Raw genomic sequence first — 14,696 nt, forward strand, 5'->3', positions numbered from 1 at the left:
CCCCAAGAGTTGTCAGTGCACTTCAGTACTGCTATAAAACAATAGTGTGGCTCCTTCCTCTTACATACCGCTTTCATAGTGGAATATCCTGCTTGGTGTAGATGAGTCCTATGTGCCTAGTAAAATGTGGGTATATTGGGATCCCTACCCTCTGCTGAAATGGAGCTCTGTTAAAATACTTGCCCCAGAAGAGTCATGGCTCCAGGGGGCTTCTTGATGGCTTTGTAAAAAATTCCTGCTGCCATGGATGACTGTCCTGTCCCTGAAATGGGTGCATAGCCGAGGCACTTGACACAATCTTTCCTGAGCATCCTGTCCCAGTCAGATCACTGACTTTCTAGGAGCTTTGGTGGTGAAATGTCAGAGATGACAACTAGATTGACAGTGGAGGGAACAAGTTCAATTGAACTCTTGCCAGAGTGTCTTGCATAGCCTACCCCATGGTGGTGATGCTACAAAGAAATCTTAAATTTCACAGCCATTGCATACAAGCAGGAGAGCTCTGCCATCTTGACGAAAGAAAGAAAGGTTTACTAATAAAGTCTTCGGTTCTAAAACACTAAAAACTATTTTAGTATTTTATTTTTCATTTGCCCTCTCAGAAACTCATATGTTCTAAACAGATAATCCCTTAAGTAATTTGTGTTGTTGTTTTTCTCTTTTACTAATGCTGAATTTTATCCCCTGTCCATCTTTCAGTCTGGAATTTGGCCTCAGTTCAGTCAGGGACTAATATATGTATGTGAACGACACTTTTGTGGTCAACGGTGATCTTACATGATCTAAGATCAGATGAGGTTACTGAAGTGTATAATTGAATACTGAAACCTGGCTGGATGATTCCAGTGGGCCTGTATGAGCCCAGCTGTTTGGGGCCAGTAGAGCATCTATACAGAAGGATGCTATTTCCCATACACAACCAAGCTGAAATGTCTGTACCTTGTGTTGGGTAAACAGGGGCTTACTGGGGGTACTTTTTTTGCACTGGCCACCCCTCTACTTAAGAGACTTAGGGCACAATCCTATGCATGTTTAGACAGAAAAAAAGTCCTACAACTCCCAGCATGCCTCAGCCACCATGGCTGGCTGGGGCATGCTGTGAATACATAGGCTTGTCCCCTTCCTGGATAAACTGACAAAGGTGGTCACAGATCTGAGGTTTAGGTTTCATAGGCCTTTGCTAGACCTACCGCATATTCCAAGATGGAGGAGGGGTGATCTCACATTGTGAATAACATGAGATCCCAACCTTGTTTACACATCAGGCGAGGCGACCTCAACAAGACAGCCATCACACCCGCCATTTTTAAAAAAACTTTTAAAGGGCCGGCTGTGCACGAGTGGACAAGTGACGAACAGTAAGTTGTTTTTTTTTAAAAAAAATGATTTCCCCGCTCCTTCCACCCTGCCCTCGATGGGCACAGCGCTCCTGGGCCCAGCGCTCAGCCCGAGACCGCAGGAAAAAGTGGGGCCAGAGGTAGGGCTATATCCTGGGGCCAAGGAGGGTTGATCCCTGCCTGAGCCCGGGATCCCCTGTGTGTCATCTGGAACGCAGGGACGATCCCGGGTATATAGCCTGGTCTAGCAAAGGCCTCAGACTGGGGAACTTCAACAGCCATAATGAGACGTCCTCACTGAACAGCCATAGTATGCACAGGATACCATGGCTGCTATGAGAACCATAGTGCTATCAATGGCGTTCAAATGGATTTTTTTTTCTAGGGGAGTGGGGGAGCAAAGCTGCAGTGCACAGTAGTTTGTGACTGCAATTTGCATACATCACTACTACACACCTGTGCACTTTCCTTCTGGGTGTACTTTGTTGCTTAAATGTTGAATTCTATGGCATTTAAAAGCCTACACAAAGTAGTAGAAGGTTCTGGGAATTGAACAGCAGTAATGCAGAAGAACATCATGAACTCCAACAGAACTTTATTTGAAGTAAGGGATTAAAAAAAAAAAAAATCTAAGAACCAGAAGGTGAGGAAACAAATGCACAAACACATCTGTCTTAGCAATATTTCATTGGATATTTTTATAGCATCACTGCCCCTATCATGACATTGACAACTTCATGTGATTTTCCTGGAATTATTTCCTTCATCGTGGAGACATTGGTGAATACTCTCTAGAGTAGTCTTCCCCAACTTGGTTCCTTCCAGATGTCTTGAACTATAACTCCCAGCATTCCTGACCATTGGCCAAGTTGACTGGAGCTGATGGAACATGAAGTCCAAAACGTTTGAAGGTTGCCAGTTTGTGAAAGGTGGCGCTAGAGAGTAGCAATCGAGTATGGGGAGAGTCTTTAGTAGAGGGAGAAGAAATGGCTGTGCTTGGTCAGGGTTTAGGGTTCTCTCGAAGCCTGGACTACTCACTTTTATGTTTACATTGTTATCAGCCACTTTTTATGGCAGCTAACAGTACAACATTTGCATGGCTTGAAGTTTGAACTGCAGCAATAACTGCTCCATATCTAAACTAGATTATGGAGCAGTGCACATAGGAATAAAACAGTAAAAAGAAAGATTAAAAACAGCGTATTAAACATGTTCAATTTAAAACAAAGGACCAATGAAAACAGTAGCTGGTCAATTGAGGAAGGCTTCCTGGAAAAGAACGGTTTTCAGGAGGCACCAGAAGCAGCCTAGTGTTGGTGCCTGTCTCACCTCCAGGGGCAGGAAGTTCCTAAGAGAAGGAGTTCACTTATGCAAGCTCTGTCAATCTGTTTCTCAGTTGGTAGACCTGGGCGGAACGGGGAGGGATGATCACGAGGTTTGCAGTTTCTGAGATCATCCCTCAAGAGCCCTCAGTGAGTTCTCCTAGAATGAAAGGAGGGCTATCCCAGGCGAAGGGCTTTTTTTAAAAAAAAACTAGTCCTGATGCTTGCGCAAAAGCAGAGGTGCACTCCTTCGCAAAGCTGTGATTTTTTTATTAAAAAAAACACTCGGTGATGGAAGATGCCGAGACCCCTCCAAAACGTGGCAAAAATGCTCTCCCCTTCACTCCTGATACCCATGGGCTCACCCCGCTGATCCCCACTACTCACAAAGAACAGTGACGGCCTCAGGAGGGGGGGCACACTCCCCATGGACCTCAGGATTGTCCCAAGAGAGGGGAAAACGTGGGGAGAAAGCAGCACCGATATCCCGGGGAAACGGAGTGGTTGTCCCTGGATCACCGCAGGAGGTGAACATCATGTGGTGCAGTACAGACAACCTCGATACTATCCTGGGATAAATGGCAGAGGACTGAACAGGCCCTGGTGTCTGAACAGTGTATTACCATCGGCAATAGTTTCCATGACTCCTTTCACTCCTGTAATGGCCCTTGGACTCACCTTTTAGTCCACCCAAGGCTCTGCTCAGCAGACAACACACAATATATTCAGGAATCTTTGCAACAGAGTCATTTATTACTACAATACATGAGAAAACACTAAGTCCAGAGAAGCTATGTGGCAGACTGTCTCAGCTACACAGTCTGCAAGAGCTAAAATGGCAGGTTCTCATAAAGCTATATGCACAGAAATAACTCCCTCTGCCACTTAATAAATTCTACTGTTGCTACTATCAACTTCACAGATCCATCTGCATTTCCCTAAAACACCAAACATACCAGGAGACTTGATAACAACACTGGACTACACTGTAGGGTTGTCTTACACTACCCTAATTCCTTCCCACCCCTCCTCCCAAGATGGCATGGTGGAGAAGGAAGGAACTGGTTTACCCTCCCTTATACAAGCAGGTACGCAGTTTAGGGATTCTGTTGAACATTCCTCTACAGCTGCCCTAGATCACCCAACATGCTTCATAGGTTAACAAGAATTTGATTTTCTGTGCGCAAGCTCAGTATTCTATCTTGTGTCTCCCACATTATTATTTAGGGTGTAATCCCATGCATGTTAAACAGAAAAAGGTTCTACAGCTCTACGTACCAGCCAGGCTGTTTTTCTGTCTAAACATGCATTGCATTGCACCCTTACTGTATTTCAGTAATTTATCTATTGGGTGTTTGGGTTTTTTACAGCTCATAATAAGTCTCTGTTTGCATAGTAATACTGATGATCAATGGGCTTTTTATAAGGAGTAAGGGACCTTTCAATTATGGGGGTAAAATATATCACTTAAAACTATGATTGTGATTAATTGATTATTTCTGTTGTTCTTTTTTACACAGGAATCCTTGAATGTTATTGATCCTGGCTTAATGGAGCTAAATGGCACAAGTGAAGATGCACTAGAATGGGATGAAATGGATATAAGTAATAAGTTAATTAGCATTAACGAGGAATTCAATGAGCTTGATCAAGAACCGAAGCATGGTGACACAAAGCTGAACTCTCCATCTGAAGCATGTGCTAATATCAGCCCAAAACAAGAAAGAAATCCTAGTGCTCATGGAAATTGTCTCAGCAACCCAAGAGTTACAACGTCTCAAGGCCCTCAAATCTACCAAGTGTACAGCCTCCACAATGTGGAGTTCTCCGGAGAAAATAATGTATCTCTCATGAAAACGACATCCAAATCTCCCAGTCTCACCGGCCCAAACGTTTTAAACAAACACGTGAATAAAGACTTTTCATTGCCGCCTGCCAAACATTTGCCAGACCTAGTGGGTAGCACCACGTTGGCAAGACCACAGAATTATATGTATCACAGTGGAAATGTAAACAGGCATTCTGAGTGTCAGAATAAAATAGCCAATGGAAATGAGGCAGAAGCTATCACTAATTCCGAAATCCATTTGCTAAGTGATACTGATGGGCTTGAGGATAATTCTGTAATTAACATTTCAGATTCCCAGTTAGGAGATATAGTTGATGTGATAAAACAAAATTTTAAACAAGAGAGTGAGGACAGTCATGTTAACTTCTTAAATACTTCTCAGTCAACATTTAACAATAAAGCTAAAGACCCAGACACTATTACCCAACACGGGGCTGAGAGTTCAGAAGAAGAGTTACAACAAGGAAAACAAAATGCCTTTACATTTTATGATTATTCATATCTTCAGGGTTCAAAATTCAAGCTACCAATGATAATGAAACAATCAAACTCAGGAAAAGCACACAAGCAGGGTAGTTTGCTTCATGGCTTTTATTTTGATAAAGTTCCCTTATCTGAACACCAGACTGTAGAGCTAAAAGCACATGTGTCTAAAGATGAGCTTGCTTTATCCACTGTCCTGGATGATGCAGATCCCAAATGCTATGAATTTGCGGAGGATTTGAAGAAACTAAGTGACACAACAAATACAAAACTGTTTTCAACTTTATCTCATAGCTCTTCTTTAGACTCCCTTTCTGTAACAAGTGACTTGTTTGGCCCAACTGTTTTTAGAAGTGGAGAAGGCCTTCAACGTAGTGCTTCCTTGGAGAGTTGGTTAACTCCCTACAAAAGCAATGAAGATCTTTTTAGTTGTAATGATTCTGGAGACTTAAGCGGAAGTAGTGATTCTGTTGGAGAACTTAGTAAAAGGACGTTAGATCTTTTGAATCGTTTAGAAAATATCCAGAGTCCTTTAGATCAAAAAATAAAGCGTAGCATCTCTGATATCACACTCCAAAACACTTCTCAAAGAATGTCCTTGACTGGCCAGTTGTCACTGGATATTGCATCCTCTATCAATGAAGATTCACCTGCCTCGCTCACTGAGCTCAGCAGCAGTGATGACCTGTCTCTGTGCTCGGAAGATATTGTATTGCACAGAAATAAAGTACCAGATTCAAATGCATCATTCAGAAAACACCTCAATCGGTCGGTAGCTGATGAGAGCGATGTCAACGTTAGCATGATTGTTAATGTTTCCTGTACCTCCGCTTGCACTGATGATGAAGACGATAGTGATTTGCTATCAAGTTCTACCCTCACCCTGACTGAGGAAGAGCTGGGCATTAAGGATGAAGATGATGATTCCAGTATTGCAACTGATGAGGATATTTATGAAGACTGCAATTTAATTTCAGGACTTGACTACATAAAGAATGAACTCCACACTTGGATCAGACCAAAATTTTATCTGTCAAAGGAGAAGAGAAAGTGCAAACTGGATGATGAAATCCAGGGCTGTGATGAGACTTTGAAAACAAAAGAGTCTTTGAATATTGAGAAATTTTTGAATGATTCTATACGTAAGCTTGCAGAAAATAATGGCAACAGTAAGAACATATCAGATAGCCATGAGCCAGGGACAAAAAGACAAACTAAAAATGATGGCTTCCAGGTTTCCAAAGATTACTTAGTGGATGACATGGAGAATGGAAATGTTGCAATTACTCAAGAAAGTCCAAAGGAAGAATGTATTCAGATTTCAACTGCTGCCATGAATAATAGCACACTTGATGGTAAAGGAAGTGGAAATGAATGTTGTATCTGTGAAGCATTTACTGATAGTTCAGATGATTCACATATGGATGGTAAGGAGTCTGCTCCACTGTCAAGTATATCCAGCTCTCAAAAAGAGTATAAAAAACACCTGGAATTTGATGGCCGTTGTATTAAAAAACCTTTTACAGAACTTGACTCAGATATAAAAGGTACAAATACACCAGATACTGCATTACTAAAATCACTTCTGAATGGTCAACAAAGCAGAACCGGAATTAGTGAATATGGTAGTGATTGCTGTGCATCTCTAAAATCAAATAAAGCAGAAAAAAATACATCAGCCAGTAGTAGTGATTCATGCTGTAACTGTGAAGCTGCTGCTTTTGAAAAAAGAAATGGGGAAGATTGCTCAGTACATAATTTTGTGATGGAGATCATTGATATGGCCTCAACAGCCTTGAAGAAGAAGTCACAGCCTGAAAGTGAGCCACCCGTTCCTCATTCATTAGCACAAATCAGGGAAAAAGTTCTAGAACATTCTCACAGGCCAATTCAACTTAGAAAGGGGGATTTTTATTCCTACCTCTCACTCTCTTCCCATGATAGTGACTGTGGAGAAGTCACTAAATATGTTGAAGAAAAGAGCAGTACTCCAGTACCACTAGACTTTGCAGAAAACATTGAATGCTTTTTTGAAGCCTGTCCTGAAGAGGAACGAGTTGAACGTGTTGCTAACGATGAAGCTGAAGTACCTCTGGTAAAATATGAAGGTCTGGATTTAATAGATGAACCTAAAACATCTGCTAACTGTAGTGGCTTTTCATTCTTAAGTGTGGAGATGGACATAAATATGCCTGGCTCTCTCAGCCAGATGGTATCAGATAATTTAAAAATTTCTGGTAGGGAATCTTTGGATTTGGACACCCCTAATGAATGTCCCATTTTAGATTCTCTCTCAAATGACTCTAAAGAAAATCTTCTAGGGCAGCCACTTGGGATTGCAAAGTCTGAAGAAGATTTTGCCTCTTCTCTAAAGGCCTCAGTTGAAGCCATTCAGTTAAAGCCTGATCACTTGAAAGACAAGGATGCTTTGCACCAGGACACTAAAACTCTTACATGTGAAGAAAACCTCCTGCATCTTCACAAAGAAAGGCACATAAATACACAGAGGTAGATGTAGCCCTCCCTGGATGCACACACACGTTATTTCATAAACAGGTAGGTACCAAACACTGTGAGGCCTGGGCATTGCTTATTGCTGACATGATCCTATCATGAAACAAAATGTGGTGTTGCCTTTGAGAACTGAGTACATTGTAAGACATCATAATTTAATTCCAGAACAGCAGCCATTTAGGATTACTTTTTTCTTTCCATTTAAATTCAGGTATAGATGTCCAAGTGTAAAATATATGGTTTGGTTTGCATCAGCTGAGAATGCTGAATATTGTGCATTTAAACTACTTCTTTTATTTTGTCAATATGCATGAAAGCTGGAACTGATCTTTACCTGATTATTTCTAATGTCTATTTCTCTGCAAAAAGCTGTTATTTAAACACTATTTTAGCTCATGCATTCATTTTATACTTGAACATCTGTACTCAAGTGCAAATGTGAAGTACAGACAAGCCCTTAATTCAACCATTAGTTGTTGGTGTCTGTGCACTAGTGTTCTCTGCCCCACATGGCCTTCCCCATTCACTTCAGTGGGGTGGCAACTCTGTGCATGTGTACCTTTGTACAAAGAGACTTGTCCTCTAATTTTATTTGAATTAGGATACTCGTATATGCAAGTCCCAGGTCAGGACCCTGTTTATGTCAATACAGTGAGAAGAAAATGTCTGCTTCAAACTATGGGATCTGTGTTTTCACTGAATTCTAAGGATCCCTCCCCCCCCCGACACACACACACAGCTTAGTTTATACTTTAACTTCATTTCTCATGCTATGGGAAATGAATTAGAGGCAATCTATCCTAATTTGTTAACTTATTCAAATAACAGTTATTATACTTAACTATGCTAAAGATTATCTTTTTGGTGGCAGATTGTTTATTTTTTTGATGAGCCTAATTACTGATTTTCCAACGGTAATTTACATTTATTACTAATACATCTCTTAAAATGTGACAGATAAATGTTGTTCCCATAAGTGTATTATGAAAAAAGTTACTATTTAAAAACACATTATTTAATTTGAAAGATAAATGGCAAACACCATTATTTTTTTTCCTGGAGCACCTGTGCTGTAAGCTCATTAAAATGTGTGATTTTATGTGGAGCTGTGATACTTAAGAGAAAAATTATCTATGGTATATGTATACCCTAAAAATAAACTCAGTTCGCAAAGGTGACAGTATGCATATTTACTAACGTATCTCTACTAATTTCATATGATTTCTGCTCCAGCTGCAAGCCAGAGTAAAGCTGTTGTGAGCAAATATATTTTGCTGCTCGATATATCTAAGTTATAATCTCATTCTTTTATCAGTGTGGTATAAAATTGACCATTAAGAGAAAATAATAGCAATTCTATAGGGAGCTTCAGAAAGTTCTATTATCAGGAGTGATAATTTTATCCTCCCATTCAGTGTGCTGTTTATTGGCAGAGATACTTTAATACAGTACAATTCTGTTTCCCCATGGAGATGAGAGCTTGCAAAGAAAGACCCAAGACAGAGATCATGCTTTCGTTGTCGTTGCCACTATGACCATGACCTCCCCTGCCTGTAGGGACATAGGAAGCTGCCCTGTATCAAGTCAGACTCTTTCTTCATGTAGTCCAGTATTGTTTGCTCTGACTGTTAGAGGCTTTCCATGGTCTTAGGCAGAGGACATTTTAACTAAAGATGCCAGGGATTGGATTGTGAACCTCCTACACACAAGCATGTGCTCTGCCTCTCAGCTATGTCCTCTCCCCAAAGCTTCAGCCTCCCCGGCTCTTCTTTTGCAGCAGGGCTAGAACCAGCTACCTTTGGTGCATATAGGGCCCAACCATGAAGGTGGCCCATATGCAAAAGCCTGATTCCACTCTCAGATCACCCTAGTAGGGAACTGACACCAATATGAATGTAGTTTATCCTGTATTTTTATGATGATGATTATTATATAGCCTCAGACAACACATATAGTAGCAAATTGTTCCTGGATGCCTAACTTAACAAGAAAAGAAATGGTTATTTTATATTACCTTATATTGGGTTAAATCCTGCATTGCACTACCAGAGGTCCACTAGTGTGATGGGGCTTTCTCCTACTCTTTCCCTGTGCTGCCTGAAAATCTGCTCCAGAGAGTTTCCCCCCGCTCTGGAGCAGATTTTGAAGGCAAGTGAAGAGCTGTACAAGGACGGGAAATCATCCTCCCCGCCCGGCTCCACTAACAGAACGGTTTCCATCAGCGGAATGACACTATTGGATGCAACCCAATATATAAGTACAAGCTGAAATGTTCAAACTATATACAGATAAAAAGTGGGAATATTTTTTTAGTTATTAAAAGTTTTAAGAACAGATATGCACAAAACTTTACAATAACCTATGAGGTTATTTTTCTAACCACATGCCTATCCTTTTTACAATTTTGTGCAAACATCATTTTCTATAAAAATAGAGAGGTCAGTTACAGCAAATAAGATCAAAGGAGAAGGTAACTGGATAGATCCAGCTATTTCCACTTAATTTGGAAGGCATATAATGCAAGCCTGGAGTGCCTCCTAGGAAATGCTTGAGAGAGGTACTTTGTACTAATCTCTTAGCTGTATTCCGTCAGTTATTTCTTCATAATCCTCATCATAAGCTTCAACTGTTTGTTGCATAGGTTAACCCTAAACTACAGGCCATAAAAATTCTACATCATGAAAAATTATTCATAATAAGAAATATATTTTAATGCAGTATTAAAAGCAGTCTCTTGCATTCATGGTTTGTTTATGAGAATCCTTTCACCTTTTTGTTTTACTCTTAAGGAAAGTATAAATGATACTTAAATAGGTTATGGCACTGTTTATGTAACCTATGTAACCTACTTACACCCCAAGCCTAAATAGATTACTTGGAAGTAAGTCCCCCTGATTTTAATGGGACTTACTTCCATGTAATGGGTTTAGGACTGGAGATTATATTGGTTGGTTGGCCTTTATTGAGTCATGCATTCCTATTGATTGGTATACTTTCAAAAGGTAGAGAAGGTAAGTTCACAGGCACCTGAAAGGACGGGATTGAGGGAAAAGGTCAAACTTGATTATTTCCCCTGTGCCTTTTGAAACTAAATCTTGTTTTATAAAAATCAATGACGTTTCCACATCAATAAAAAGATATCTCTCTGATAGTGACTTAAACCCCAGGCTATGAAAAATTGTTGCTCATATACAGTCTTTTTTTGCATATAAGGACATTGTTATGAGATCATAGAATAGCTATTTTTGGTTGCTCTGGAAAGGCTTGTGTTTTGCAAATGAAAATGTATTTTATGTTAACATGTTACTACTTTTTTCTTTCCTTTTAGAAACTTGGCTGCATTTCAGGTGCAGGTTTATCCTCCAAACCCTGGGATGACCTCTAATTCCATTGTATCACTGCCTTTTGTTACACTTGACTCCTAAGATAAATTTTCTTTCCAAATGTGATTTGTCCATGTTGGCTTTGTGACCAGGATGCATATGCTGGTCCTATTTCAATTGTCATTTTGCTTTGTAGCAAAACTATTTGCTTTCATATGGATTTCTCTCCCAAGCTACCTCTTAACAACCTGCCCTTCCAAATTGGTATGCCTCTGTATAATTTCTCACCCACTACTTTTTTTTTAAAATGATTTTGCAATGCCACAGAATATATGATTATTTTGGATCAACATTTCAGAACTGTAAATGTCATTATTCTCTTATTTTGTGTATCAAATTTGGTATTTTATGTGTATAATGCATATTGTTTATTGGAAGTATTTTATGTTTCAAATGGACATTTTATTTGATTGCAGCAAAAGGAAAAGAACTACTCCTGATTCAACATAACTGAAGTTACACAAAATAAATACAAATTTATCCTTTTATTTTAAAAGAATTAATCTATGCAACACTTCAAGAAACAGCTACATAGTGTTGTATATTAAGAACTGTTAACATTCTACTGAATTAAGTACAACATTTTGGTTTTCTACTATGCTTCTTGAGGTGGTAATCAGAAAAATATCCCACATTTTTAAAAATTGTGCCTTGCTGTATTTCTTATACCATTTATTAAAAAGCTGCTTTCACAGTAAAATTATGTTGGTTTGAAGGAAGGAAATAGCAAGGTGTGAATAATTTCTGTATATATGTATAACCAAGTGCAAACATTGATGTATAATGACAGTATAAAATGCTTTAATGTTTGTGATGCCCAGTGGTGTGGAAAACATAAGCCTTAAAACCACTAGATTGCATGATAATTAGAACTGGCATAATAAATGTAGTTTACTGGGGAAAAATTCAAAACTGGCTCTCATTTACCTGCATCTTGTTTGTCAGTAAGTATTTACGTACTTATAATGTCCTAACTGGCTCTGAGTAGGTCTGTATGGATATACAGGAATAACTATGTCTATATACAATGCAGACACTGAAGATTTGCCAAAAAATCCTACTTTTACATTTCAAAAATACTGTTTTTAAAATATCCATGTGATAGAACCCACAGATCCTGCTATTGGACAATATATTATATGTGTGTGTGTGTGTGTGTGTGTGTGCGCGCACACACACACACACCAGTCACACGTCAGATTCAGGCTTAATAAACACAAATACTATTCAGGAAGGTTCTTACTTTAACTTCTTCCAGTATGGCAGGAAGAGGACTTTGACTGTCTAGAACCTCACCCTATCCCTAACTTGTCTCCTACTCCAGCCATTAAGAATCCTGAAAAAACATTTCTGGATCCAGGAGGTTGAGGGAAAGTCCAGCATCCTTCATGAACCCACTTTTATGACCTGTGCTGATCAGTCAACCTTTGGAAGTAGACCCCTCCCGACATTTTGGAATTGGGATGCTTATCTCTTCCATCCCTCTTCCCCTGCCGTGCACCAGTCACTTCATTACCAACAACTACCACCACTCTATCAGAATAAGGTTCAGTCCGGAGTGTTATTTCCTCTTTGAAAGTTACAGCTGAGTTAGCAAAATAGCTTTTTACTGTTCCAGCCCCTATTATGCATCACCCAAAAAGTGTACTTAGATGCAAATTTTAAAATAATAACTATAATGTAAATTTACATACAATTCAACTTGCCATCGTGGAGAAGATTATGGCCATGGACCCGGAGACGCCAAGTGCTAACTGTTGATGGGCTCCTCCCTTCTCTCCCTTCTGATGATTCTTCATCTTTAAAACTAACTTGGACTGGACACCCCTCCAAATGGAAGACACTTTCAAATAGAGGACTGTCCTCTGTAAAGTAGGACACATGGCCATCTTACCTAAGCTTCCTTCCTTGTGGAGAAATTTCTACTGTTGATGATAGAAATGTTAGAGGCTTTTTATGCCTATTAAAGTAACCAGTAAATTAAAATTCTGCAGAGGCAGAATTTTGTTGCATTCTTGCTGCATTGGACTAATAGGCACAAACTGGACATTTTGAGATATAAGCATAGTCAGATCAAAGTCTAATGATGTCTGCTTTGCTTCTTTAAGGACTATTCCAAATGTTAGGAATTTCCTACATGGACAGCATCTTTGTAAAGGGGAAAAAACATGCAGATAAATGTGTTGCTCATCTACACATCTGGTGCTAGTACATGCAATGAAATAGATGCATGTGTGATGATCTCATGTATGATGAGCTATAGGTGGCTTTCATACTTCTTGCTATACTTTAGAACTGAATGGCAGATGCAGTGCTTAGAAGTGGAACAGGTGTAAATGAACTCAAAAACATAAGTATTATGATGCTGATGTCAGCACACAAATGTACATATGGCTGAAATGAATTCAAAAGTTTGAATTTGAAGTATACAGAAATGTATTAAAGTTGTAATTTCAGCATGAAACACTGAAACCATTGTAATAAGACATGAAGAATTTTGAGCTCTGAATTCAAATTTTGTTGAATTCAACATCAAATTACATCTTAAGATTGTAAACCTAGATATTGCATTGATTTCATACTTCAGCCGTATTTTATTACACCTTTAGACCATTCAAACATACACTTTAATTGGAAAGTGACTTACTCTTTTATTTGCTTTGCTTTTCGCAATGTACAGATTAAATCTGAATGACTAGGATGTCTGAACATTTGTTAAACTGAATTGCTTGCAAGAACAATAAGTTTTTTTCTGAAATAGCTAAAAGTTGCCAGTCCAGTTGTAGTTTGAATATGGAACCAGAAAATAATGTTCCAACCCAGCAAAAGTACATATAGATTGGGAAGTCAGCATTAGCATAGATTGGAAAGCCAGCATTAGCATAGATTGGAAAGCCAGCATTAGCATACTTTATTCCATGCATAAATTCTATCCAGTCACTTACAAATAATTCATACTGTGTACATCATTCATTCAATGTTTTGAAGAAACATTGAAACCATAGAATACTTAGGTAACAAGGTAGGTGAAGACATAGGAAGTTGCCTTATGCCATGGTAAACTTTGTCCATCTAGTCCAATATTGTCTGCTCTGACTGGCAGCAGTTTTCCAGGGTCTCAGACAGAGGCCCTTCCCACCATCTGCTGCCTGATGAGATGCTCAGGATTGAATCTGCAACCTTCTGCATGCAACTGAGCCAAAGTCCCATGGAGTGTTATCAAGGCATTAACAAGAATAAACTCACCATGCTGAATCACACTTATCTTTAATTATCATGCTGTGACCAAAGAGGAACCAAGGGATAGGAGAAAGAAAGGAAAGCTCATGTTGTCAATAGGAAAAATGCCATTTTCAATTTATTTATTTATTTATTACATTGCTATACCACCCAATAGCCGAAGCTCTCTGGGTGGTTCACAAAAATTAAAACCATAATAAAACAACCAACAGGTTAAAAACACAAATACAAAATACAGTATAAAAGCACAACCAGGATAAAACCATGCAGCAAAATTGATATAAGATTAAAATACAGAGTTAGCACAGTAAAATTTAAAGTTAAGTTAAAATTAAGTGTTAAAATACTGAGAGAATAAAAGGGTCTTCAGCTGGCAACGAAAAGAGTACAGTGTAGGCGCCAGGTGGACCTCTCTGGGGAGCTCATTCCACAGCCGGGGTGCCACAGCAGAGAAAGCCCTCCTCCTAGTAGCCACTTCATAGGAAGCTGCCTTATACTGAGCCAGGCTGTTGGTTGCTCTAGCCTAGTATTCTCAATATTGACTTGCAGCAACTCTCCAGAGTTTCAG

The 14,696-nt window shown here is 39.3% G+C and overlaps 1 protein-coding gene across 3 annotated transcripts in view; it reads left to right on the forward strand.

Moving 5' to 3' along the window:
- Nucleotides 1-11,990, forward strand: part of AKAP6 (A-kinase anchoring protein 6) — a 314,138-nt gene extending 302,148 nt beyond the window's left edge. For all 3 annotated transcript variants that reach the window (XM_063117789.1, XM_063117791.1, XM_063117790.1), the window contains 2 exons: nt 4,180-7,547; nt 10,834-11,990. In XM_063117789.1, the coding sequence (XP_062973859.1) occupies nt 4,180-7,503 (3,324 nt within the window). In that variant the 3' untranslated portion in view covers nt 7,504-7,547; nt 10,834-11,990. The remainder of the gene's footprint in view (nt 1-4,179; nt 7,548-10,833) is intronic.
- Nucleotides 11,991-14,696: the final 2,706 nt, after the last annotated feature.

Source organism: Elgaria multicarinata, chromosome 2, assembly GCF_023053635.1.
Source record: "Elgaria multicarinata webbii isolate HBS135686 ecotype San Diego chromosome 2, rElgMul1.1.pri, whole genome shotgun sequence".
Classification (NCBI taxonomy): Eukaryota; Metazoa; Chordata; class Lepidosauria; order Squamata; family Anguidae; genus Elgaria; species Elgaria multicarinata.